Here is a 27,514-nt window from a genome sequence, read left to right on the forward strand (position 1 = left end):
ATGAACATGTTAGAGGTGAGCAAACCAGATGTCCTGGTAAAACAAAACCAGGTTTTTTTAACCAAATATTCTGATAAAAGAGCAGCACCCATCCCTACAAACGGCTCTGAGAGCCCCCAGATCTTTTTCCTACTCTCATTCCACTCACTCAATGACGTTCACCCTTCACAAGGTGAAGATCCTCATCCCCTGGGCTGTTCTCCAGGCAGATTTCGCTCTGCAGCAAAGCCAAGTTCCAATTTCATCCTAAATGCCCATTTATTTCCATTCCTCATCAGCAGAAATCCAGCACTTAAACCAGAACCTGAAGGAAGTGAAGCAGTCATTTCCATATCCCTGGAGCTGGCAAAACTGTGAAATCCAGTGGCTTTTGTATGGGAGGCAAAAATCATATTTCAACCAGAACACACACATGCTCCATAGTCCTGATTAATTTTACACCCACTTCAGTTACAAGGAGAATAAAACAGGAAAACAAGCATGCCAAAAATCCATGGAGAACTTCAGAGGCAAACACGGGATGAAAAAAAGACAACGTTGAGAAAAGAAGCCAAACCTGTCTGAGCCTTGTCAGTGGGAACACTGATGCAGTACACTGTGGAAAAGTGGAATTTAATTACCAAACTCAGCTGAAAGACCAGTCTTAGAGAAGTCTGAGGAAGTCTAAGAAGTCTTGATTTTGCGGAAGAAATTTGGCGTAGAAATTTAGCATCTAATTCTGAATGAATTCAACATTCCTTCTAAAAATGTCACTGAACATTTCCTCACAAACAAGGAAGAAAAATCAAATATCTGAGCAGGACAGATGGACTCCAGCAGACAATTTACAACCAAGAGGAAATGCACTGATGCCTCCTCAGCCAGGCCTGGATTTGAGACATCATCTCCACTGCCACGTGGGATCTGTTCCAAACTCCAGCAGACATTACAGCTCTGGGAAAACAACTAAAGCTCTCACCAGTACTACACAGCAATTAAAACAATCAGTCAATCCTGCTTCTACCTGTTGGAGCATAGATATCTAGATGAAAATGTAAAAATAATATAAAAATATAAGATATATAAAAATAAAAAAATCTAAAACTATAAAAAATATAAAAATATAAAATTATAAAAATAAAAAATCTAAAAATAATATAAAAATAAAAATATAAAAATCTAAAAATATAAAACCATAAAATTTATAAAAATGGAAAAATTATAAAACTATAAAACTATAAAAATATAAAATTATAAAAATATAAAATTATAAAAATATAAAACATAAAAATATAAAAATATAGAAATATTAAAATATAGAAATATAAAAATATAGAAATATAGAAATATAAGGATATAGAAATATAAAAACAGAAAAATATGAAAATATAGAAATGTAAAAATATAAGAATATAGAAATATAAAAATAACATAAAATATAAAAATATAAAAATATAAAAATATAAAAAATATAAAAATATAAAAATATAAAAATATAAAAATATAAAAATATAAAAATAGATGTGGGTCTGCAAGATTTGTGAGGTGTGCAAGGAGATTTTACCGTCAGTGACATTTATATGTGTGCCAAAAATTAAGGGAGGCAGGAGATTCTTTCAAAACTTACATTAAGAACACACAAGACCTTAAAACGTTTGATACCATTTCTGGGGCAGCAGAGGCACTGATGTATTTTGGAGCCCTTAAGGGCACAAGGGACTCCTCCCAGCAGGATTAGGAGAAACAAGAGCGCTCCCAGATCCTCTGGGCAATCTCCCTCCTGCAGCACAGACACAAGCACAGCATCAATAGGACATGAACTCACCCGCTTGGCAGCAGGCTCATTTTGGGGAGTTTTATTTCATGTACGCCCGCTTCACACCCCGAGATCTCCATCCTGCCCAGGGGGCTGAGCAGAACCACCTGCTTCTCCTTGCATGGAGATCCTCCCTGTTTGGAATTCACCTGTTCAAGGAAATAAAATCCTCTTTAACTGCAGGAATTTGCACCAAGGAACAGATTTGAATAGTTCTCAAAAGCAATTTGAAAAAAGCAAGACAACAGTGAATTTCAAGTTTCCTCAACTATGGCATTCACTTTCAAAATTCCAACTTAAAATGATCTATCTTCAGAAGTTAGCACCTAAATCACAGTCTCAAAAAAAAAAAAAAAACATTAACTAGCAGCATAGTGATCTTCATAAAAATGTGAAATAGCAGCAGTTTCATGGCTGGTTTATCAGCTAAAATCCAATGTGTTGTGACACTTATTTAAAACAGGACTGTTGTGACAACAAAGTAGATTCAGTGGTTTAGAGCAGCAGTGTTATGCAAATAACAGCTGGAACACAAATAGAATATGTCTGCTGGAAAAGAAAACACATGAAAAAATCAATCATTCCTTAGGAAAAGAAGCATATTTTTATTCCCATTGTTACCAGTCTGGTTTTACGATTACTGATAGGATGTAGCTGGAAACAGCTGCCAAGTATTTCTCAATATTGGACAAGACCAACAATAACAGACTTGTCAAATTCATCTTGGCTAAAAAAACCACCCCAGTCTGGAAGTGTGAGTTGTGCTCCCAGTTTGGTTTGTGCCATCACTGCAGCAGGACAGGACAGAACATCACCAGTGTCCTCTGCAGTCACCCTGACACCAAACCTTTGGCCCAGGCCACAGAAAATCCTGTGCTCCAAAGAGCTCAGCTCACGTGAAACTGGGAAAAAAGTGAACAACAGAGAAACTGTGAGGCAGCACAAGGTAACTCCATCAGCAAACACAGAATGAAAGGCTCCTACAACTGCTTGGGATGGAAGGGACCTTACAAACCACTTATTTCCACTTATTTCCACACCTTCCACTGTCCCAGGCTGCTCCAAGCCCCAGTGTCCAGCCTGGCCTTGGGCACTGCCAGGGATCCAGGGAATAATTCCTTCCCAAAACCCCATCCATCCTTCCACTGTCCCAGGCTGCTCCAAGCCCCAGTGTCCAGCCTGGCCTTGGGCACTGCCAGGGATCCAGGGAACAATTCCTTCCCAAAGTCCCATCCATCCCTGCCCTCTGGGAAGCCATTCCCTGTGTCCTGTCCCTCCAGGTGCAGGACCCTGCACTTGACCTGCTGAACTTCATGAGGTTTCCTGCAACACTGAGAGAACAACAAATTTCTTGGATCTGTTTTATTCACTTCCCTGTGTTCAAGGTCGGATGGGGCTCGGAGCAACCTGGTGCAGTGGAAGGTGTCCCTGCCCACGGCAGGGGATGGGATGAAATGAGATTTAAGATCCCTTCCAAGCCAAACCATCCTGGGATTCCATGAATGACAGACCAGGGGTGCAGCAGGAGCCAGGAAGGTCCATGCAGGGTGACTTACAGCTGCCCACTGCTCACAGCTGTACAATAATTAGTTGTTTTCCAAATAAGAGAATCATTGCAAACCCCATTATTAAGTGCTGTGGAATGAAGTCACATCTGTGAGTAATATAATCAGCGTGAGAGAGCTGAAAAACCATCAAGCTGACAGTTTTGCATAACTAGAGCAAAAGTAAACCTAAAGGCCTGAATTTTGGGAAGCTCTTAAGCAATTCCTCCCTTACAGCCACGCAGCAACCAGATCAACCTCACTCAGCTTGGAGAAGTCCAGGAACTGCAGGTTCCCTGGGGTTTATTTACTTTGACTGCAACCCCAGCTGCTGAATAATCAAATGTTTGGTGGCATCACAAAGAAACTCATTTCCTACCAACTTTTTCCATGCTCCCTCTCCCTCCTGGAGGACACGGGAGAACTTCTTTGGAGCAGCAGCTCATTGCAGAAGTTTGCAGATGTGCCAAACCAGCGGCCATTCTTCATGTTTATTGGCTTGACAGCCCTGAAGCAGATGCACTGAACCTCACACCATGTGCTCCACGACTTTTCCATCAGAACAAAACCCAGGATGCAGGGAGCAGCAGAGAAAACTATCAATAACCCTCTGAGCTCTCTCTGAGTTGAACTAAGCTTTATAGATGAAACCCTGAGTGACTGCAACTCCTTTTTGCAGCCTTGTTTATCCTCTGCATTGGGCAGCAGTATTGAGAAGGTTTATTTTTGCAATATTCAGAAGGTTTATTTTTGCAATATTCAGAAGGTTTATTTTTGCAAAAGAATGAGGCTGCAGGACATCAATCCACATCCACATGCAGTGGGGTCGGGATGCTCCAGGGTGAAGGTCACTGACAGATGTACAATGCACACTCCTCTGTCCAGATTCTGGTATTTAGTCTGGACAGGAGGAGAAATTTCCTCACAGAAGGGGTTGTCAAGCATTGGAACAGGCTGACAGGGGAAGTGGTGGAGTCACCATCCCTGGGAGTGTTCCAAAACCACGAGGTGTGGCATTCAGGACGTGGTTTAGTGGTTGGACACTTCCCCCATCCCTGGCAGTGCCCAAGGCCAGGCTGGACACTGGGGCTGGAGCACCTGGGACAGTGGGAGGTGTCCCTGCCATGGCAGGGGTGGCACTGGGTGGGATTTCCAACCTTTCCAACCCAAACCATTCCATGATTTATGAAAAATTGGAAAAATTCTGATCAGCTCCTGCATCATTTCCACCTTCATTTTCCCCTTCCACTGCAATACCTAAAAATCTGTATCAAAATATCTCGTAATTTTGATATTAGGTAGGAAAAAAATATGATTTTTAGAGAGGAAACATCTCCTGCCAACCTCTGGAGTTTTCCCAAAGAAATAAAACCATAGGAGCAACATTTGTAAGTTTACCTCACCAGACTGCCAAACACAGCAAACTGGAAGACTGTAATTTTATTTAAATTTGCATTAAGCAGCTTTCACACTACAGTAAATAATTCAAATATTTCTATGTTCTGCTGCTCCTAACACCCCCAGAAACTCCACTGGACATTGGCCTGACATCCTAGAATTCAATTCATATCCATAATGACGAATAGAGAAATACAAAAGGCAGAGAAATCTTGAGAATCAAGAAAGCTTAAAAAAAAAAAAATCTGTAGCAAAGCATTTCCATGCTCCATGTTGTCCCAGAAAACAATTTGTGTTTTCTAGAAAAGTCCAGAGAGCAAACCTTGATTTTCCTTTCGGTATTATGGAGAACTGAATCCTTCCCATCAGAGCCCTATCTCTGATGGATCTCCCCTCCACAGGTTTTTCCATTTCCTTCACTCTGCTTTTACAATATAAACCCACCACACCAATATCAAAATATTAACAATAATCCCCTCTGCATCTGATTTAGCAGGGGATTTCCATTAGGCTACAGCATGGAAGTCCTCACCAATTTTTTTTCTTTTCCCCTCAAATATTTCTGAGAATCAAGGCAAAAATAACATATTCAGCTGGCAAATCGAATGTGGCCTCACACATCCTGCAATTGGATTTTTTTAAAACCTGCATTAATCAGGGAGATGTCCCAGTTCCTCCAAGAAAGGGGTCTCTTGATCATTTTCAGATTAACCAAGTGTTAATTGAGCTACGTGTGATGGAAACACAACCAACAGCAGGAAATTGCATTGCAATTCTTCCCCCTATTTCCCTCAGACCCCAGAACGGCCCCATTCCCACCATTTCTAGCCAAGGCACTGCTGCACATTTGGAAATGCTGTTTAGTTCTTCACGCTCCTGTGAAACTGAAGAACACACCCAGGTGCCACTGGAGGTTTCCCACACGACCTTGCTCCCACGCTGGGCTAGGAGGGAACCACTGCCTTCAAACACTAAAAACTACTGTCAGAGGACCCCAGACTGCACCAACCATAGGAATTCCAGCCCATAAAACCTGAATTTCTGAATGTATTAACCCACTGGAATCACTACCTGCAGGTAGGGCTGATACCCACCCCCACCAGAGGTGTGACCAAGCACCACCTTACTCATTTACTCCCCATTCTGCATAAATTTATCCTAAAAAACACCATCAAAGTCCTGACATTTGCATCAACAAATGAGCTACAGTTCACAAACACCTGCCCTGTTTTGATGGTGCTGCAGAGTACCAGGGACGCACCAAAAATGCAGCTCCAGACATTTGTGGAGTTGGAGGATGATCAATAAATGCCAGGGAAGCTGCTTCTTCATCCTAATTACAGGGAAAAAACACCAGGCCTGAACTCTTAAGAGAGTCCTTCTTTTGAGTATCTCAAACCTGCTTGCTATTGATTCAAGTTTTGAATTAAAATTCAATCGAAGCTTCAAATATTGGATTTAAATTTAAGGGGAATGCATCAGAGTTTGGCAATTTGCTTCTTCATTTCAGTCACCCTTCCTGATGCGGTAGGTTTGCATCCTTCTCCTAACAAAATCCTTATCAAATCCCATCAGGCAAAGCAAAAAATCCATCATAAACCAACGTCTGCAAAATGATTTAGTGTCAAAAAGCCTCTGCCACTGATGAGGCTGCCCATGCCAGTGGGCCACCCATCCAAGGATTTCACTGAATTACAGTTCTCTCCACATCTCCTTAATAGTTTAAAACTTCCTGTATTTGTTTTACTGGTTCTGCCTGTTTATTTAAAAGGAAACAATCCATTGTATGTAAAGAATATGGGAAAAGATATTAATAGTAAAGGTAATGTATTTCTGCACATATAGTGCAGGGTGGAGGGTGATTTTCCAACCTTATGGGCCTTGTCTTAGAGGAAAAAGCCATTTTTTAGTGTTTCAAGGCAGAGAAAGATTTAAGGGCTGTGAATAGAAGACAGGATCCATGCAATCAGAACAATCTAAAAATCTGCTCCTGCTAATATCTTGATTAATCATCTATATTTTCCCCTTACAAAAGCTACTGTTCCAAGAGAACAAAGAGTTTATGTACTACAAATAATTTTACTGCAGGGAAGAAAGAAGGAAAGAGTTTGTTGGAAGTTTCACACTAAAAGTGAAATATGTTGAAAGCTGAAGTGAAATATAGTGAAAGTTTAGTATACTGGAATATTAGTATCACTTTGTTATACTGGAATAGAAGTGAGAATGAAAAACATTTAACTCTCAGTCTTTTTGCTTATTATGAAATGTCTGATTTCTTTAGAAGTTTAAATACAATTTTTTTTTTAAAGATGCTTCTTCCTTTTGAAAAAAAAAGAGTGCAAACTTTTCCAACTAAATAGAATGGTGTGAATTCCAAAGAAATATGAAGCTGTGGCTGCCCCTGGATCCCTGGCAGTGCCCAAGGCCAGGCTGGACACTGGGGCTGGAGCACCTGGGACAGTGGGAGGTGTCCCTGCCATGGCAGGGGTGGGAAAAGATGAGCTTCGAGGTCTTTTCCAACCCAAACCATTCTGAGATTCTGTGATAAGGATGTCCTGATCCAAAGACACCCCTGAAGGTTTGACATCTTAATCTGCTGACAGTTGAAGATGTGAGAAAGTTGTCCTGAAAGCCAGGAAGCTCCTTGTCCAAAAAAAAACAAGGGATGGCTGCTGCCCTCTGCAACCCACAGGGAGCTCTGACCAACACCCCTCATCACTTCATGGAAAAATAACTTCTGAACCAGGCAATGCACAATTCCAGTATCACTCCACCCACAGCATCCTCCAAAAATATGGAAAACTGTGTCAGTCCAAAGAGAGCCTAATGCCTCACAGGTTTTAAATTAAGACAAAAGCTCATTTTTGAGGACAAGAAGACGTTGCAGTCATTGCTTAAACCCAAGAATAAAGCCTTGAAACAAAACAATCCTCTCGGTATCTAATCTGATGTAATTCTGTCAATACAACCTGCTAAAAATAAAGTAACTTTTAATTACCTTTAATGTTCTAAAGTACAAGTCCTTTATATCCTGCAGCAGGGTCCTGTGAACTGAACAACCCTGCCCTGGACACAAGACACCTCTTCCCCCTCCACAATCACAGTCTCTGCTGGGTGCACTTCTCCTTCCTACAGCATCCAAAACAAACGTTCAGCTTTCCAGCAAGAAGCACTGGAGATCCAGGCCCATGGAATTGTCTCCTTGCTACAGGAACAATAAACACCTCCCCAGCTGAGCCGCTCAAACAAGAGCTGCACTGAAAGCCTGCAGTGCTCTCCTGGTGCCTCACTGCTCCTCTGAGTAAATCTCACCCTGGTTAAGCCAAACCTGTAACTTCAGAGGGTATGAAAACAAAACCTCCTCATTTCCTGGCGCGGGGAGGTTTGGAAAGGAAATGTCAGACAGACTGGAAGCAAATCCAGGGTTAGTTTGGGGTGATGCAATTTCTTTACCTTACGAAGAACTAATCCCGTAAAAATGTGAAGGTACAGAATCAAGCTGCATATTCTGAACATATACAAATATACACTGGCATAGACACTCAAAATCAGTCCCCCTCTTCCCTTATCCAAAGGCCCACTTCACACAAGCCCCCGAAAAACCAGAGGGATACGTGCTCACATGGAGCAACATTTGCTTTCTACGGCATTTAAAAAATCTTCAAGGAGAGCAAACACGTAATTCTTTATTAAACAATCAAAGACAACAAAAGCAAGTTCCTGTTGTCCCATCGCATTATCCTACTAATCCTCTTTGGATGGCAACCAGAAGCCCCCGAAATGCCAAGCTAGGGAAGTGCCTTTCCAAGCAGTGGTCGCCTCTGGCTCTTTGGCTGCGCCTTCAGTCGGCTGCTTTGGCAGACGGGAGCAACGACAAATTCCCAGCACCCAGGGCTGGCCCTGGCTGCTTGATTTTACTGGGAGGGCACTTCAGTTGTAATAAACCCAGTTTAGCTCCCCTGGAAGGGGCAGGTGGGTTACTGCTCCTGCGTTCCAGACTCAACAAGTGCAGTTTTCAACTCCATCTGCTGCTCGCGCCAAGCCCGTACTGGAGCTGGTGCTTGAACAGCAGACCCCAGCGGGCTGTTCAAACAGGAATTCTGATGTATTATTTCCTCCAGAACCTCTCCAAAAACAAGTAAACACATCCTGCATCTTTCCCCAGCTATTACTTATACAGGAAATTTAAATGGGCTGCAAGCACAGCAGCCACGTGGCACTTAAAGCATAGATACCATAATAAACCACATGTGTATCAATCAGGAAATTGATATCATGTGATATCAATAGCACAAAGCAAAGATTAACACTTGATCTTGAAGGTGTTTTTCTACCCAAACAATTCTCAGCTTCTACTAACACACAGCACAGAAGAAGTGTGGTGTTAATTAGTTTTAAAAATTCCTGATCGTGGTGGGGGCACGGAGTTATTCAGGGCATCTCATCAAACTGGGGGCTGCCAAGAGCTATTGTAATTAATTAAGAGTTAAACTGGGTAAGAAATGAAGCAGCAAGAGGAGGGAAAGTGGACAGGACAGTGCCAGATATTCCTGCAATAATCAGATTATGGCAACAAGTGTGTGCACCCAGTTACTGGGTACCCGCAAATCCCACCAGGAACCAGCCCAACAGCCACGTGTCCAATGTAACTTCCAAGGGGAGGGGAAAAACATTATCCCTCTTATCCTTCCAAGGACCTACCAAAGGGATTAAGTCCTCCAGCTCCTCATTTTTGAAGCTGGAAATCCTATGGCAGAAGATTCAGTAAGAAGCAATGCTATATTTTGTTGAGTTGTTCTAATATTTTAACATTGTTGAGGGAATAAAACACTGACTTTTTATACTTGTAAAATATATATTTAAAAATAATTAAGGAATTTGCTTTCAAACAATAAATAAATAAATAAATATACTAAAGAGTCAAAAATCAATAATCTTGTCTCTTAACAATTAGAGGGTCCCCAAAAAAAAACTATTTTGTTGTAACTGGATTGAGTTTCAACAAGTCCCTTCCAACTCAGGATATTCTATGACTCCATGAAATCTCATGCAAAGGAAATGTCATGGTGCAGTAATCTTAATTTTCCAGATGTGTTCATCACTTCAAGAATGAAATCCAAGGTATTGGCTACAGATCGAGTTATCTATCTACAGTTACAATTCCTTCTGTGCTGTGTCCAGCTCTGGCCCCTCAGGACAAGAAGGACATGGAGGGGCTGGAGCGTGGTCAGGGAAGGGAACGGAGCTGGGAAGGGGCTGGAGAATTCCTGAGGAGCTGGGAAGGGGCTGGAGAACTCCTGAGGGAGCTGGGAAGTGGCTGGAGAATTCCTGAGGGAGCTGGGAAGGGGCTGGAGGATCCTGAGGGAGCTGGGAAGGGGCTGGGGAACTCCTGAGGAGCTGGGAAGGGGCTGAGCCTGGAGCAAAGGAGGCTCAGGGGGGACCTTGTGGCTCTGCACAGCTCCTGCCAGGAGGGGACAGCCGGGGGGTCGGGCTCTGCTCCAGGGAACAGGGACAGGAGGAGAGGGAACGGCCTCAGGCTGGGCCAGGGCAGGCTCAGGGTGGGATCAGCAGGAATTTCCCCATGGAAAGGGGGTCAGGGATTGGCACTGCCCAGGGAGGGTTGCAGTGCCCATCCCTGGAGGTGTCCCCTGGAGGTGGCACTCAGGGCTGGGGACAGGGTGGGGATGGGGCACAGCTGGGACTCGGTGAGCCGGGAGGGCTTTTCCAACCTCAGCGATGCTGGGATTTGAGGATCTACTTAAAAACCATCGAGGGGCTTGCTGTAAGGGCGTGCTCACACTCTTCTGTAAGAGGTTGTACTCTGAGACACAGAGAAATACAAAATGCACTGCCCAAATCAGCAGCTGACATAAACGCACACACAGCGAGCCCGGAGTGCTCGGCTCTTACAGGCTCAGCCTGATGTAAATACATGGCAACTACTCCAATACAAGAAAAACAGATGAAATTTTAATCCAATGAGCCTTGTATCAGGTTCTGGGGAACTGAAAATGGGCTAAAAATGAAAAAAAAAAAAAATACAGCAGAAGAATGACTTTAATATTGGGTAACATTTCAAGTTTTTATCACCTAAATCCACAAAATTCCTGATCTGCTCCTGCTTGTCTTCTCTGCAGAGCTGGAGTCAGGACCAGCTAAATAAAAGATAATGCAACTAGGCATAACACAATAAAAGATATTACCTTCCCAATGCATTATTGCTGCCAATTATAAGAATCACTTCAACTTAATTTCAAAGGCACAATCACCCTCAACTGTAACAGTCTCTTTTTTAAATTTCAAACAGTATTACATTAAGGCAATAACTCACCTTCCAGCTATAATATCAGTCTCCCTTATTGCAAAAATACATTTCATAAATACTTCTCATCGACAAGTCAAGCTAATTCAGGTTAATTTTATTGTATTTTGGTGCTATCTCACATTTGTGTGCAATTACCTTTATCATTTTATTGCCGTGCCAGAAAGTAATCAGAACAATTATTTGAAAAAGGAGGGGGATAAATTCTAAATCACACTTGCTGGCATTTTTGATAAAATAGCAGCTTTATCTCAGGAAGTGGCAGGGACATGGGATAAATCATGCATCAGTCAAGTGTAGCTGACCCCCAAGTGCATTGCACAATATCAGGAGGGCTTCAAAAGAAACTTTCCTATATAATCCATCATTCTTTATAATACCAAAATAGCTCTACCTGAAGAGCAGGAGCTGGAGAATAATAACAAAATAAATCTAAGCAATATGAACAAAACCATTAATAGCGCTCCTTAAGCTGAAGGAGAGTCAGGAATCTGAGTTGTGTGTGAGGAAAGAATTTCGCTGAAATTTTTGAAGTGAGCAGAGCAGCAAAATGTGTATTAGGGATTCACTAAAAACACAACATACAGGGAAATAAATACAGACAGAAGAGGTGTTGCAAAGATTTGTATAAAAATACAAGAGTATAGTCTTGGCACACACACATCTGGATTTTCCTGTAGTTACCCAGCCCTGCTCGAGTCAGGATAAAGGTTTCACTATTAACAGAGCAAAGCATCAGGGTTAGTACAAGAATCCATTTACTAACTTCAAATTTAACTGCAAGGAATCCAGCAAGGAGCAGAAGGACATTTAGAGTTTTCTAATGAAATACAAAAAATTCCACGTTGTCAGAAGAACAACAAACCCCCACCCAAATTCCTAAATATGGAGATATCCTGAGGTTGGGTCACCCAGAGCCCAGCCACCTTCCAGCCAAACCAAACCCAAAACTCATCTCTGGTCACTGCAACAAAATCAGGGATGAAGTGGGAGGCACAGGCAGTGATTATGGAAAATTCCCACGTCTGCCTGCTTTCCCAAAGCATTTTTCAGCAGCCTCCTTAAAACCTGTTCAGCACATTGCACGGGTGATAATTGATTCCTGCAAATCCACGGCCAGGCACACGCTGGGTGTCACCCCAACGTGGGGCTGTGCAAACTGATCACACACTGGAAACAGCCCGAAAATCACCAATTACATCAGGACATAAATATTTAATATGCATCCAGAGCACAGGGAAGTGTCTGCACAGTCCCCACAGTGGAGTTGGAGTGTTTTACCTCAAACCTTCTGTCTTCCCACATATCAAAAGGGGAAAACTCCCCGAACAGCTCAAGCTGCACCTTTCAACTCCACTTGAGAGGGGGGGAAATGAAAAGGTTAGATAATAAATTATTAGTTTCGTGTCACTTGCCAGCTATATCACACCTAGCCTGCAATGAGAGGGAACCAGGGATTCTCCCTCCCTCTGCTAAAAGGTGTTTGCAACTGGAAGATGAATAAATGCAACTAAAGAGATGATGGCTCAAAAGAAAAAAGTGAAGCAAGAATTTATTTACCTGGATTTCTTCCTCAACCATTCTGTTTTAAGAAACAAAACCAATTTGCTTTTGTAGAAAAGAGGTAAACAACACAAACCAGCAAAACACTCCTTTTCTAAGCCACATGACATTATGTAAAGCAGATTAAAACCACAGGAGATGCCACTATTCAGACATTTAGAGCAGTGACAGAAGTTGCCAACAGGAATAGTTAGAAATGCAGGTGTGATTGTACCAGAAGTGTTTTCCTAGAGGAGCATCACTAATGTTACAAAAATAGGTAAAAAAAAAAAAGGTATTTGTCTCTTCAAAGTTCATTTCAACTATTTCAGGGAGACAGTTACAGACTATCAATGTGTTGATGCCCTTCTTTCAGCAGAGTAAACTGTCTGAATATTTGGATAAACACCCATGTTTCTTCTTTTGCTGCAATGTCACTGACCTACACTTACACCACTGAAGCCTCAAGCCTCAAAATTAATCCTGTTTTGCAGGGAGGTGTTTATTATTAGGGAATGGAAACAGCCACAAAACAGAGAGAGCAGCTCTGTCCTGCTCTTTATGCTCTGTGGCAGATGGATACGTGCTGGGGAAAGGTCCACTGATGCCTGTTACCAACCATGACAGAGCTACAGAGATTTACAATGCAGCATCAATCTTGTCAACTGGATTCCTAATCCTGACTGCTGGGCACTGGGGAAAAAGCAAACTATGTTACGTGAACTCTTTTGTAATGCTGGACTTCCAGTGGACACCTCCCTGCAAGGGCATTTCTCTGGAAACTTACTTTTGGAACCAGCCTCGATGCCATCGTGGAGGAAAAAGGCTTCACCTGGAAGGAAAAAAAAAAAAATTCCCAGTTAGATTGTTAAATCTGAATTTCTCAGGGAGATCTGAATATCCAGAATATCCAGCTCTGTATCAGTTTTTAAACGAGCTCCAAGTTTCAGTACACAGAATTTCCAAAGGGAGTTTAGTTTTGTTTTTTTTTTACAAACAACATGGAATTTTAATGTTAAGTCACCCACTTGTCATGAGTCAAACAAAAAAATCAACAGATGGCACATTGAAGAGTTCTTCCACAACAAGCACTGCGCAACTCTGATATCTGGAATAAGAATGCCTCAAAAGATAAAAGTATTAATTGAATAATATTTTACAGGCTGTCATGTACTTCCAAGTGACTGAGTAAAATGAAGAGCCTTTTGTGATTTAGGAAATGCCACATTTCAAGGCATGAAAGTGATTTTAAAGCCAGTGATTGTGATATATTCTGGGTTTAAAAGCACAGATTTCACGCCACTGTGTACCTAAAACATTTTAACTTCAATTATTATAATTCTAGCCTTTAACATTATTTATATCATTAAAACCCACAACTGGTTCCTTTTTGCTCTCCCCTTGGAAATAAAGGATATTTCCTATTTCTTTGGCATTTAGCTCCCCCCTCTATGTTTTTTTTTTAGTGCCACTCAGCTAATATCACTCTGCCTTTGAAAGACGTGCTATAAACACTGCATTTTTAAAAATCAAGGAGATTATGTGCCAAAAGCTCAGCTTCACAATCCTGACTCACAGCCAGCCTCGATGGGAACTGCTCCACTTAAATCAGGGAATCACCACTCCATGGGCAGGGATAACTGTATCCACTTCAGGAATGGTAAATCTCTTAAAAATGAGATTATATGAACATCCCAGGATTTCCAAGACCTCTCCTTGAAGTCCAAGGCACTGACAGAACACATGGCCACTTCCCAGCCACTTAAAACCAAACAACAACATTTAATCTTAACATTGCATCTTACTTAAGTGTTTAAAATTAGGATGAATAATAATTGGTATTTTAACTCTAGTAACAAGGCAAGCATTGCAAAGAGAACTCACTGCATTTTTAAATGCAGGTCAGGCAGATGAGCAATCTAATAGAACTACTTAAAATATCTATGACAGAGCTAAAAATAAAATAGCAATTTACTTCTATCATCAGTTCAGAGCTGGGTATTTCAAGGCACCCAGCAACGCTCAGGTTTTTTAGATCTTCCTGGAGGGCAAAGCTGAAATCTTTGCCTTAACAATCAGATTTATCCTGAAGCTCATTTCAAACCCTGCTTGAGCTCCACCTGCTCACCCAACAAGGCCTTCCTTGGGTGACCAGAACTGGGGTAAAACCAGTCATGTCCAAACCACGGTGCTTGGAAGACTTCTGCCAGCCACACAGGGGGAACCATCCAAAAAACACCCCTTGGAGAGCCCAAACCATCCCTCCAAAATGCACCTCAGCCTTGCACAGACTGTCTTGCTGGAGGAGGTCAGTACTTCACGTGGAGCTGAAGGGTTCTCCTGAGGGTGACTTTGAAGGCAAAAAGCCAAAACCTCATTGGAACAACACCCATTGATCAAATTCAGTGGTACCACTTCCATGGTGTGGAAACTGAGACACCAGAACCAAACCTCGAAAAACTGAAACCTTCACGTCAGCAACGGCTTCACCAAAAATGGAAAATTCCCTCCTGCACTTGCAGAGTGGGATAAACTGAAGGGATTAACGAGCACTATGGGAAAAATTAATAGTTGACAATCCTCACTAGCTCAGAGCTGCCAAGGACCAGTGATACCCATCTCCATCTCTCCTGCCTCAGCTTCCCTTGGCCATTCCAGCAAGACGTTCCCAAGCTCCCCACAACCTCTGCTCCCAGCCAGGAGCTGTGCTGAGGGAGCAGGATGCTCCCAGGACACCTGAAGACACGCAAACCCCTGCAGGTGCTGAATGGTGCACGAAGCAAACACATCAAAGTGCCACCCCGTGAGCATCCCGAACCTCTGCGTAGGTCAACAGGCCAAAAAGGTGAAGAAAAGTCAGAGGTGACACCAAAAATAGATCCTTGAAGGGCAGGAAATTCTTCAGCCATATTTTGCTGATGATCTAGAACAGAAGTCCTTGGGTTTTGAGATACTTCCCTGCTTTTTTCCCCCCGGGACTGCAGCCTGATGAGTACATGTGATGGCAGTAAGAACTTGGATTAATAAAAAAGTATTTTTTCTCAGTTCATCAACTTTTAAACACTAAAGGAAGATTCTCCTTGAAGAATAAGTCCTCGGGACCCTCAACAGAACACTCTGGTTCAGCACTAAAATTAAAAACCAGCCATTACTCCAAGTGACTATACGAACAAAATTCCGTATGAAAACATTTAAAGTACATTAGATTTTTGGTCAAGATGAAAGCCTGGGAAAAAAAAAAAAAATCCAGCAATCTATTCTAATTGGGTTCCCATGGTAACTGTACAATTGGGTTTTTCAGTATAACATCCCAAAGGCCCAATGCACACTTGTAAAATATACTTCAAACAGCCGGAATTGTTTTTACATTACAGCACTCCCAGGAAGATCAATTACTATACATCCCCACCCTAACTATTAGTGGCAGGAGATGTTAACACTATTGGCCATATTAACATAAGTCATGTAAAAAACCCCACATATCACCATCATTATATAAAACTAATTACACACTTCAGATTCATCAAACACGTTCCGAGTAATAAACCAATACCAGTCTTGTCACCAGATCATGTTTACTGAATGCAAGAAATCAACCCCAAATATATGCCAAAGCATTTTTGCTTCTCATATTGATCCCAAGGATAAACAGAATCAATCATTAATAATTACATTATAAGATGACCCAGAGGGTTAATCATATTCTTAGAAAGTCTCGCTGTGGAATCAAATATAATGGCACAAAAAGGCAACTGAAATGCATTTAAATCCAGGGCCAGCTGTATTAACAATAATATAAAATAAAGTACATTGAACTCGAGCAATCAGTGAAAATAGTATTGCTGGTATGTTTAAAAAAAATAATAAAACAAGCATTTTTTACTTCCCTGGCAGGGTGGGCAGGCTCTGGCACAGGGTGCCCAGAGCAGCTGGGGCTGCCCCTGGATCCCTGGCAGTGCCCAAGGCCAGGTTGGACATTGGGGCTTGGAGCACTGGGACAGTGGAACTATCTGCTCCTGGGTGTGGGAACAGATATTCTTTAAGGCCCCTTCCAACCCAAACCATTCTGGGATCCCTTGATTTATTTTAAAAGTTTGTTTCAGCTGAAGCACTTTGCATTGTTGGACCTCAATTTCACCTTCCTGAAGCACAACCCTGGCCACAGAGGCAGATTTTACTCCCATCCCACTGCCTAAACCTCCAAGTTAAAAGGGAATGAATCCAGGCTGGATTCAAAACCAATTAATTCCTTTATATTTCAGAAAAAAAGAAAACCAAAACAAAAAATCCCAAACCAACAACCGTGGCCAGCTTGAATAAACTCCACCAACGATAAATCTTCGCATCTCATGGAGTCAGCCAAGAACCAGAGGCATTTCTGGTGTCAACAGGAGACCATGCAAGGGATTTCTCTTTTCCCACAGCCTTCCCACTACACCTCTGCTCATCCTTGAATCCAGCAGAGCACAGTGCAGGGAATGTGAAGTCCTGGGAACTGTTTCTGCAGGACAGGGGTGACAGCACAAGTGTCCTGTCCCCACCACCAGCCCAGGCTGCCAAAGCAGCCTCGTGCTGCCCGTGTACTGCCACAAGCTGAACACTCATCTGCTGGTTTTACCATGTGAAACAGAAAAATTAATCTTTTAACAGGGCCTTAAGTATACTTTAGGTGTTTATTAAAAAGTGTAACTAATTAACAGACCTTCTGCACACTTGAATGTACAAACAAGCCAAGATAAGAGCATTGTTTGCCTTGTGCTGACTGATCTAAAGCACTCAGATAATTTCAGTGTTCCTGATGATGATTATGCAGCAGCAGCATTGACAAGGCAGCACTAATTCTTGCTATCTGCTAATGCAGGGTTACCTGGAGGGACCTAAATCTGCACGTGGAGCACAGAGATGGCAGGATTCACACAACAAAACAGCTCTGACTCCAGTGGGCTGTGCTAATATATGTATTAAAATACTGATTGCATTAATCTGCACCAAAAGGTGGCATTTGTATAAAAATGAAAAGCTAAAATGCATCCATGAGGTCAAAACTCAAATTATTATTTATTCCCCACTGCCACGCTGTTCAAGACTCCAGGCCATTGGTAATGCTGCTATTTTAATATTTAACTCCTATTTCACTCAAAAAGCAGCGAAGTCAGAAACTTTGTTTTAATGAACTCTTATTCTTTGCAATTAAAGGTGATTTGCTCAGGTATTTTTATTAACCTTCAGAATCTCTGCTGCATCAGGGAGAATTTCAGCTGCACGTCCAAGTTTTACAAGTGACATGAAAAGATACCTGAAACTATCTGTATCATTTCATGTGGCCCAGAATAAATTGATACTCCTGACAGCCACCAGGACATGGTAATTTAGCTGTGCAGATATAAAATAGTAAATAAGGAAGCAACCCAAAAAAAGATTAGCAAAAGGCATCAAAATAGCAACATATTCCAAATAACTTTGACAATTACTCAATTTTATTAAAATCCAAACCTACACAAGCTTTATTGGCATTCAATACATTTTAAGCAGTTGCCTGGACAGCTCAGTTTTAAAACTGCATTTTGCATTTAGGAAGAATACTTCAGCACAGGTTTGGTTTTATAGTTTGGTTGTTCCTCCAGCTGTGTGTTAAACTTCATGCTGGCCCAAGCACACCTGTGCTGGGTGATATGTCAGAAATACTAAATTCAACAGGGTTTTTTTCTTCCATTAGGAGGATTTTACCCATTATACCTTCAGATAAATCAGCACAGTTACTGGTCAGTAACATTCCCAGCTATCAGCAGAGGGAGGGAATTCAGGTCTGGAATTCTGCTGTAAGGACAAGGAGCCTTTCACTTTTTAATTACAGCACTAATGAAGTTAAAGCTCCCAAACCTACCCCAAACACATTCTGGAACCTGTCACTACCTAAAAGATTCCAAACCACCCAAAATTAAAACTTCATCCTCCATGTTCCCATCAGTTACATTCTCTTCACCAGTCCAGATATCTTATGAACACTGGGTAAACGAGAGAATTGCACAATCCGTCAATAAAATAAACGTATTTTCAACTCCTGTCCAGATGACTCAAGTTGTCAGTAAAAACTGCCACCAGCGCTGCGCTTGCAGAAAAATGTCCATAAATGCATTATTGCGACTGGCAGATCGATGTCCATAATAAAAACAAATAGAGTTAACAAGTGCTGGCTCCTCGGAGTTATGCCACAGCTGGGATGTGTATCCAGCTTCCCTGACAACTTCTGGGAATGGGCAGTGCCAGCTCCACAAGCAGGGAGCACTGAGATGCAGGAAATCTCTGCAGTGTCAGAGGGAGTATTACTGCCTGCAGGATGGATTTAGAAGCTCCACGCGTTCAGAATTTGATGTGGAAATGGAGCTCCTGCCCAAAAGGCTGAGCTCCTGCTCCATCATCATCCTGGGCAGGAATTGTTCCCTGGCAGGGTGGGCAGCCCTGGCACAGGGTGCCCAGAGCAGCTGGGGCTGCCCCTGGAGCCCGAGGCCAGACTGGACACTGGGGTTTGGAGCAGCCTGGGACAGTGGGAGGTGTCCCTGCCGTGGCAGGGCGTGGGATTTAAGGTCACTTCCAACCCAAACCATTCCCTGATATTGCTCTGTGAACTATGACATAACAATTCACCAGCAGAAAGGCTTTTTCTTTCAGAAATTAAGTGCAATTTAGGTCAGCTGTGTCCCAGGCAGAACAGCTGACTGGTCTGGATGCTGCTGTTTAATTTTGACACCCCAAGACACCTGGACCTCCAGTTTGTTCCCAAGAAGCTCTTCCAGCACCAACACCTGAACAACCACCCTGCAGCCCCACAGGTGAGGATGCCACCAGAGGAGGAGGACAAGGAGATTACACACTGCCAGACCAGCCAGCACCCTGAGGGTTAATTCACAAGCATCAGCTGTTCTCAGTCCTCCAAAACCCTTATTGTATAGGAAAAAAAAAAAACCTACAAAAACAGCCATCCATGTCTTTGACATGCTCTCCTTTGGATTTCTGGCATTACTGCTCCTTCAAGGCGTTTCCCCTGTCACCAGTCAGTTTAACCAGAACTGCTCAGGTGCAGCCTTCCCAACTTACCCACACTTCCCACAACAAACACCCTGCTTTTCCTGCACAGGGCCTTAACTCAGCCATTCAGGGCAACCCCAGGAATCCTCCCAAAGGGCAGCAGCTTCTCCTCCAGGCCCTGATCCCCTCTGTGATGCCATGAACTGGTCCTCTGCACAGGTGAAGCATTAAACAGTGGTGACATGTTAATTACAGAGTTATCAAGAGGCAAAGCAGCCACGGTAACACAAGTTGCTCTCTAACTACAACAGTTTCCTATGGAGCTTCTGCTCTCTTGCTGGAATAATTGGTGTAATGAACTTGTCATGGGCCAGAATGCAGATTGGAATTGCTAAAGCCACCTCACGAGCTCACACAGCCACATCTTTTTCCTGCTGAAACCTGAAGATTTTGGTAGAACTGTGCGTATTTGGAACATTTCTGTGTGAAAACAAAGCAAACAGAACTTTTACTATGAAAAAATTATGTCACAGACTGACAACATTCACAAGAAAATGACATTTTTAGACATTTCCTGCATTGAAAGGGTTGATTTTGCCCCAGAAAAAATAAGCCCACATCCCCAACTTTAGTTGTGTGCATAAGGGAGACAGGCAGTACTTGGAGGCCAAAACTTTCAGCAGGTTTACAAGGGAACTCTGTCATTCCAACAGACCCCTCCAGCTGATGACCCTTGTGCAGGGTGAGCACAAGCCTGGACACAAAAGGTAGCTGAGAAATGATTGTCACAGCACCCGTGTAATGCCCCAGTATAGAAAACTGAGATTTTCCAAACTGGAACACTGCAGAGACTGCACCTCACCATTCAGTAAGAGCTCCACTCCACAAAAATAAGATACGCACCACCACAAGTACGGTTTATTTGGGAGGGGCAAATAAATTAAATAGCTCTTTACATTTACCGTGCCTTAAAACCTGCATGCAGTTACATTATTGCAGTTACTTTAAAACACCTGCAGAGCTTGGCTTTTATCTCAGTGCTGAAAAGACATTCAAATTAATATATAATTTAGATTAATATTAATTGTGGGTCAGGCTGGGAGGGACCACAGCGGCTCCCGTGGTGCCAGCAGCGCCATCGCCGAGCACATGGCACAGCACGGCGCTGAGACACTTCTGGAATATTCGCGGCGAGGAAAACTCTAAAACCACCCTGGGCAGGCTTCTGGGCGATGGTTTAGGTGCAGTTTAGCCGCTCGGAGCACATCCAGCAGCGCTGCCGCCCGCCCACCCCATCCACGGCCGCGCCCGGGGACGCTCCAGGGAGAGAACCGGCCCTTCCCGGAGCAATTATTTTGGACATTCCCCGAAACCCGCCGTGACCCCAGCCTGCTGCCATCCATCCCCCGCTTCCCCAGCACTGTTCCAAGGAAAACCAGCACCTTTTCGGAGGCCGGGCTCCCCCGCAGCCCCAGCGAACCCCGGCGGGTTTGCGCTGCCCCGGCTCTGCGGGCTCCGGGGGCCGAGCATCCCCCGCTCCCCAGGCCGGGACCGCTCACCCCGCCCGCCTGCCCACCCTCCGGGCCTTTCCCTGTGAGTCCTGGCGGGCTCCTGCTGTCCCTGGAGCCCTCTGGCTGTCCCTGGAGCCCTCTGGCTGTCCCCGGAGCTCCCTGGCTGTCCCCGGTTGTCCCCGGCAGCCGCGCTCCCCGCACCTGCCCGCACCCGGGGATGGCCGCGGCCGCTCCGCACAGGCCGCGCTGCCGGGGCGGGGCCGGGGCCGCCCGGAAGCCGCAGCCGGGCGGGGGAAGGGGAAGGGGCAGAGCCGGGGAGCTCCAGGTGGCTCCGGGAGGGATCCAGGAGGAGCCTGGGCCCTGCTCGCCGCTGGTGCGGCCGAGGCGGGGCGGGAGCGTGGCCGCCGGTGCGGCCCGGCTGGGGCTGCGGGCCGGGCCGGGCCGCACGCGTGGGGAAAACGCGGATTTGTGTAAAAATCCACCCCAAAGCAGCGCTGTGCGCGCACTGACACAGCCGGGGGTGTTCAGCTGGGGAGGAGAAGGCTCCAGGGAGAGCTCAGTGCTCAAAGGGCTCCAGGAGCGCTGGACTTGGGATAAGGGATGGAGGGACAGGACACGGGGAATGGCTTTAAACTGGAAGTGGGAATTTAAAGTGGATTTGGATGGGAAATTGGGGAAGAAATTATTCCCTGGGAAGGTGCTGAGGCCCTGGCACAGGGTGCCCAGAGCAGCTGTGGCTGCCCCTGGATCCCTGGCAGTGCCCAAGGCCAGGCTGGACACTGGGGCTGGAGCAGCTGGGACAGTGGAGGTGTCCCTGCCATGGCAGGGGTGGCACTGGGTGGGATTTGGGGTCCCTTTTAACCCAAACCATCCTGGAATTTGGGATTTCAAAGTTGCATATGAGGGTGGGGGCAGAGGATTAGCAGCCAAGCGTAGAAGGAGAAGCATTTGGTAAATACGGATCCTAAAAGGAGACGTGGAGGAGATAAAAAGAAGTGAAATGCCTGAGGAAAGTGAACTTGCAGTGAGGTTTATTTGAGGAAATAAAACTCAAAAGAGCAGGATTCGAAATGCCAGCAGAGTTTGCAGCAAGAAACCACTGATTTTCGAGCTGGAGAATCTGTCAGAGTCTCAATCTGAGTTATGTCAGCAAAAATTTTAAGAGTTTCTCTGTATGATTCAGAAACTGTCCCAAAATGAAGGAATCCACTTGGGAAGGATCAGAACAATATTTTAAAAGTCATTGCAGAATTCAGGAAATCCTTTTTTTTTCATAAGGAAAATTTGTAAATAAATACAGAACTAACAGCATTGAGGTAGTGCCTGTGTGTTAAATCCAATTCTAAAAGAAGTAGAAAATAAATGTAAAATACAGTCCAAAGTGCAGAAGTTCCCCAATACAATTGAAAATAGTTGTACTGCAACATCTGATATTTACTGATGAGAAAATGAAGCTTTTCCCTAGTTCTAATGAAGCTTGGATTAATGGTCAATTAAAAGGTGCTGCATGTCCATACAAAGGCAGTAGCTTATGGGAGGTTGATCCTCTCTCTAAATAAAAAAATCAAGCTCTGTACTGGATGGGATACGCTAGAAATAGTTATTCTAAACTGGCTGGAATATTCTCTCTGTCCTGATATCCTTGTCAGAAAAGTAGCCAGTTCCTGAAACTTTATTATAAGTGGAAACCTCCCTAAAATACATATTAATCTTCTCTGCCTCCTCTCCCAAGGTGATCTCCTTATTGCCTGGAGCATGAAAATTGATTATCTTTAATATGATTTTAGTTTGCATTATAACAGGCTTGAATAGGGAATGTAAAATATCCAGATTTCCTTAAATCCTACCATCTTGGGCTTTGGCAGTGGATCCACAAGTTGTGTGTTTGCACTATAAAGGAAAGTTTCTCTGTGCTGTTTCAAACTTTGCTGCATTGGAACTTGATGAAGTGTCACGTATTCCTGTTTATAAATGAGGTGAGAAAGGTGCTTCTGACCAGTGTTCACTCTGCCCTCAGAATTATGAAAATCTTATTCAAATCTCTGACCCTTCTGCTGGCCAAATTCGGGTCTTTGTCACTTCAAGTGTCACTTCAAGCACTGAACTCTTGGATTTCCAGTCCTTTAACAATGAAGGACTGTGCCTTGTTAGATGTGTCTAATTTCCTGCCTAGAAGAATTCCAGCGTTCAGTGATGAAACATCCAGTCTAGTTCACTAATACTGAAGCTTGTGAATGAATTTTCACAACACTAATCCAGTAAAAAGGTCCAAAATTTCTAAAACTTTTCAAGTCATGTCCAATATCTTTGTTTTTCATTCCAGGCATTTTCTCTCAGTCTTTATTTTACTCAAGCCTGCTGCTTATAAGGCATTGCATTTCCTTTCAGTTCTTTGCTTTATTTGTTATTAATTGCCATTTAATGTGTCATTTTCAGGGACAGGATGATATTTCCCCAGGACTGGAACATCTGTCTGCAGTTGTCTTCCAGCACCAGCACGTGAATTTGCATCCAAGTAAACCAAGGCTTAAACCAACACGTGAACTTTGCAGTCAAAGATTTTGATGGCGTGGGATGGAAAAACTGAAAAGGAAGGGTTTTATTAAATGCCTTGAGATGTCAATTCACAACTATTTCAGCCTGGATTAAATTCCTTGTTGAGGACTAACCTCTGGAAGCGTCTCCTTTCTGCAACATCTGCTGTGGAGGAGAGGCTTGGGCACTGGAGCTGGAAGGACCCTCTCACCAGGCAGAGAGACAAACAGATGGAGCCTGGGGAAGATGCAGGATTGCAAATCACTGTGATTTGGACCTCACTTGTAGATCCTTAATTTCCCCCCTGAGAAAATTGTCAGATTGGAGCAGAGGCATAAAATATTTCTGCCTTTGTGTGTATGTGCCTTACTGAGTCAGAGCCTGGCCTGGAGCACTTCCTCTGCTCCTCTGGCCTCTCTTCAGCTGCAGAGAGCCCCAGCAATGTCACCTGGTGTGAGTTCACTTCAACCAGTAAATAAGGCTTGCCTTTCACTCGTAGAATCACCAGGAAAAACTAAAAAAAAAAAAAAAAAAAGAGAGCAGGCTGAATGAAACCAGAAACTGTGATTCCCTTTGCCAAGACGCTTGTGTTTTCTCAACAGCAGGGATGTGTCCTGCAAATTTAAATCTGGAATTGTTCCTGTCCACGCAGAGCTGGGCACGTTATGTGCTTTAATTGGCCCTGAAGGAGAGTGTGTGTGTAAAAACACTCTTAACAGGACTTGAATGATAGAAGTAATCTCTGACACGAAACTTTTGTTTGCAGCATACTGGGAGCTGTGTTTTAATTGATGTGAAATGCTGGGAAGCACCTGGGTCACTGGGAATCACTGGAGCTTGATGGGTGTATGAAGGCAAGGAGTTAAATTTTGATGGCTTGGGTTGTGATATCTGTACGTAAGAAAAGAGGTCCAAGGGTTGTTCTGAAGATGTGCCATTTCCTGGGGCTCACCCTTCAGTCTGGGTCAGAGCAGTTGGGGCTCCATAATTCTTTAAATTCAAGGGAATTCAAGTAAAAATATATACATTTTAACTTGCCATTATCTTAGAAATATTTTGTAACTCTCACTAATTAAGTCTTGTTTCTCTCCCTCTTCCCCCAAAATATTCTCCAAACTTACTGGATACCTCTTTTGATGTTGAAGCACAGAGTCATCTCTATTGAAAAAAACAAAGAGTAAAGCAGGAGTTAGGATATATTGAGCAGGAATACAAGTGGTTCCTGTGCTGGGAGAGGAAGGAAGTTGGGTGGTTCGAGGTGTAGAATTACTGGTAAGTTAAGAATACGTATTTTAGTAGGCAGAGCATTTTCAGTACTTATGAAGAAGCTTGGGATCGGGAGAAATATGATTTCCTGTAATCAAGGTGCTGGGAGTTGTTTGCCAGCCACTAATGCCTTTAGGGAAATCTCGTAGCAAAGCGTGTAAATGAAAGGGATATTAGCAGAGATTGGCTGCATTTTCTTTAGGGCAAAACTGTAAAAACTTATGGTGTTTCATATGCCCTACTTCAGGTGCTTTAGTTATCTCCTGGCTGCTCTATTCCAGAAGTTGTTGGAAAATGTTTTGACAAATACTGGTGAAGCTAACCCAGTGTAAATTTTACCTGTTGTGATACAGAGAAATTTGTGTGGTAAAAAAAACTTATAAATGTTAAATAAGAGGAATTTTGGGTCAATAAGGCCACTGATAAATCTCCTGTTAAATTAAGTGTGCCTGGAGTCCTATATTTAGTGGAGCTATTGCCAAATTCCAGCAAGGCTCAAGCATTTCCAATAATTATTACGGCAAAATTTACAGCATATATTTTTTTCCTATTGACATATTAAGCATATTTGTGAGAGAACACATCCATCAGGGGATTTGGTGATTGTAGCCTGGGTAGAGATGTGCCCAGCCTCGTAATTATTGTCAATTGTATGAGAAATTACAGAACCACTGAGGGGTTTGGGTGGGAAGGGACCTTAAAGATCCCCCAGTGCCACCCCTGCTATGGCAGGGACACCTCCCACTGTCCCAGACTGCTCCAAACCCTGTCCAGGCTGGCCTTGGGCACTGCCAGGGATCCAGGGGCAGCCACAGCTGCTCTGGGCACCTGTGCCAGGGCTGCCCACCCTGCCAGGGAACAATTCCTAATTCCCAATATCCCATCCAGCCCTGCCCTCCTTCTGTTTAAGGCCATTCCCTCTTATCCTATCTCTACATGCTCTTGTGAAAATATCCCTAATAATTCCCTTTCTTTTGGATGAGGTTTCCTCTCTCCATCCCTCCCTGTGCCACGGGCAGGTGAGGTGCCAACTGTGCATTCACAGAACTCGCGGCATCCATTCCTTGGCAGGGACAGACCTTTGTGTTCTCTGGGAGAGGCTGGAAATCAAATCAGGTTAATTCCTTTTGGTCCCTCTCACCAGGCCGTGTGTGCATGTGTGGGGTTGTGTGGAGTCACATATTGCATTCCTAGAATTGAATCCACTTGGAGTTGGTCCTAATGTGCCTCTTGCACCGGAGGAAATGGATATTACACTTGCTGGGTTGAAACGTGCGCTCAAATGCATTGGGAGTTTGATACTATTTTTCAAACTGCCAAATAGATAATGTCAGAACATTTCTGAAATGGGATCCTAACATCAAGATATACGGCACCAATCAGCTCACATCAGGCAAAGTATAGCGTAAAGCCGGGGATGGGGGAAACTACTGCAGAATTTCCATTTTCATTCCCTATGTCAACAGCTTTGTAACTTACCTAGTAGATTGTTTTATGCTTTCCAGACATATTCTCAGTAGACCACAAACACTACATTCAGCTCAGCCTTCAGAACCCAAAGAATTAGATATGCTGTAGTTTATGAAATGGATGTTTATGAAAGTATCCTTTGTTTGAATTGCTGGAAAACCCAACATGAATTCAAACTTTGACAGCGTAAGCAGAAAATAAGAGGGCCATAGTGATCTCCCAAATGTAGCCTTAACTATTGAGGTTCTCATATTGAAAATGCAATTTTCTGTCTCGATGTTTATGAATGTCTTCAAATTCCCTTTCATAATAGCCCCTTTTTGACAGGCCTTTTTCAACTCTGAAATATGAGAAGAAAGGTTGCAGCAGAGTGTAGAATATACCATTACAGGAGGTGCACCTCTGTCCCTCAAGCCACCCGCGCTCCTTCGCGAGGCAGGGATGATATATGCACATGGAGGAGCTTGCAGAGCCCAAGATCCATGGCAGAGAAGCAGGATTCTTTCACTGAATGCCAGGCAGTTCAGATGCTGAAATGCACTGTGACACTTTAGGGAGCCTGTCTCTGTAAAATGGGTGGATTCTGTGTGATTTTATGGACTGGGTGTAACTCCGGCCTCGCAGACTCTTCTGAGTGCTGGCAAACCTCATCACACACTCGCTGAAGGACAGGCAGAGCTGTTAATGTGGAATTGCTTTCCACGGGTAGGAATGTGTGGGGTTTTTGGGAGAGGGCCTGCACTGAGGGAATCCAGTTCCCTCTGGATCACCTGTGTGCAGTTTTCACCGTGTCCTGCTGCTTCTGTGAGAATCTGGTGGCAGCTGAGGGAAGAGTTCCTCAGGAGGTTTCTTGCTGAGCTGGATGCCCTGCAGGCTGAGCAGGTCAAGGGAGGGTGTTCTCTCCTCTGCTCTGGTGGGAGCCCATCTGGAGGCTTGTGTCCACCTCTAGGGTCCCCAGCACAACAGACCTGTTGGGATAAATCCAGAGGAGGCCATGGAGCTGCTCCAAGGGCTGGAGCCCCTCTGGAGCCAGGCTGGCACACCTGGGGGTGCTCACCTGGAGAGGAGCAGCTCCAGGGAGAGCTCAGAGCTCTGCCAGGGCCTG

At 43.8% G+C, this 27,514-nt stretch overlaps 1 protein-coding gene and 1 long non-coding RNA gene across 9 annotated transcripts in view; one reads left to right on the forward strand and one right to left on the reverse strand.

Annotated features, from left to right (window-relative positions):
• The window catches only part of MGMT (O-6-methylguanine-DNA methyltransferase), a 143,160-nt gene extending 121,702 nt beyond the window's left edge, over positions 1-21,458 (reverse strand). For 5 of the 8 annotated variants that reach the window (XM_053949124.1, XM_053949123.1, XM_053949127.1 and 2 more), the window contains exons 1-4: positions 21,340-21,458; positions 19,697-20,107; positions 13,389-13,433; positions 1,805-1,944 (exon numbers count right to left, since the gene is read on the reverse strand). In XM_053949124.1, the coding sequence (XP_053805099.1) occupies positions 1,805-1,944; positions 13,389-13,433; positions 19,697-19,753 (242 nt within the window). In that variant the 5' untranslated portion in view covers positions 19,754-20,107; positions 21,340-21,458. Of the gene's footprint in view, positions 1-1,804; positions 1,945-13,388; positions 13,434-18,337; positions 20,108-21,339 lie in introns of all 8 variants that reach the window. The other 3 variants (XM_053949121.1, XM_053949126.1, XM_053949125.1) reach the window with 3 other exon arrangements.
• On the forward strand, positions 21,117-23,771 carry LOC128791448 (uncharacterized). The gene is made up of 2 exons (XR_008432048.1): positions 21,117-21,220; positions 23,575-23,771. It is a non-coding gene; the product is annotated as an uncharacterized LOC128791448 (long non-coding RNA).
• The last annotated feature ends 3,743 nt before the right edge of the window (positions 23,772-27,514 follow it).

Source organism: Vidua chalybeata, chromosome 8, assembly GCF_026979565.1.
Source record: "Vidua chalybeata isolate OUT-0048 chromosome 8, bVidCha1 merged haplotype, whole genome shotgun sequence".
NCBI lineage: Eukaryota > Metazoa > Chordata > Aves > Passeriformes > Viduidae > Vidua > Vidua chalybeata.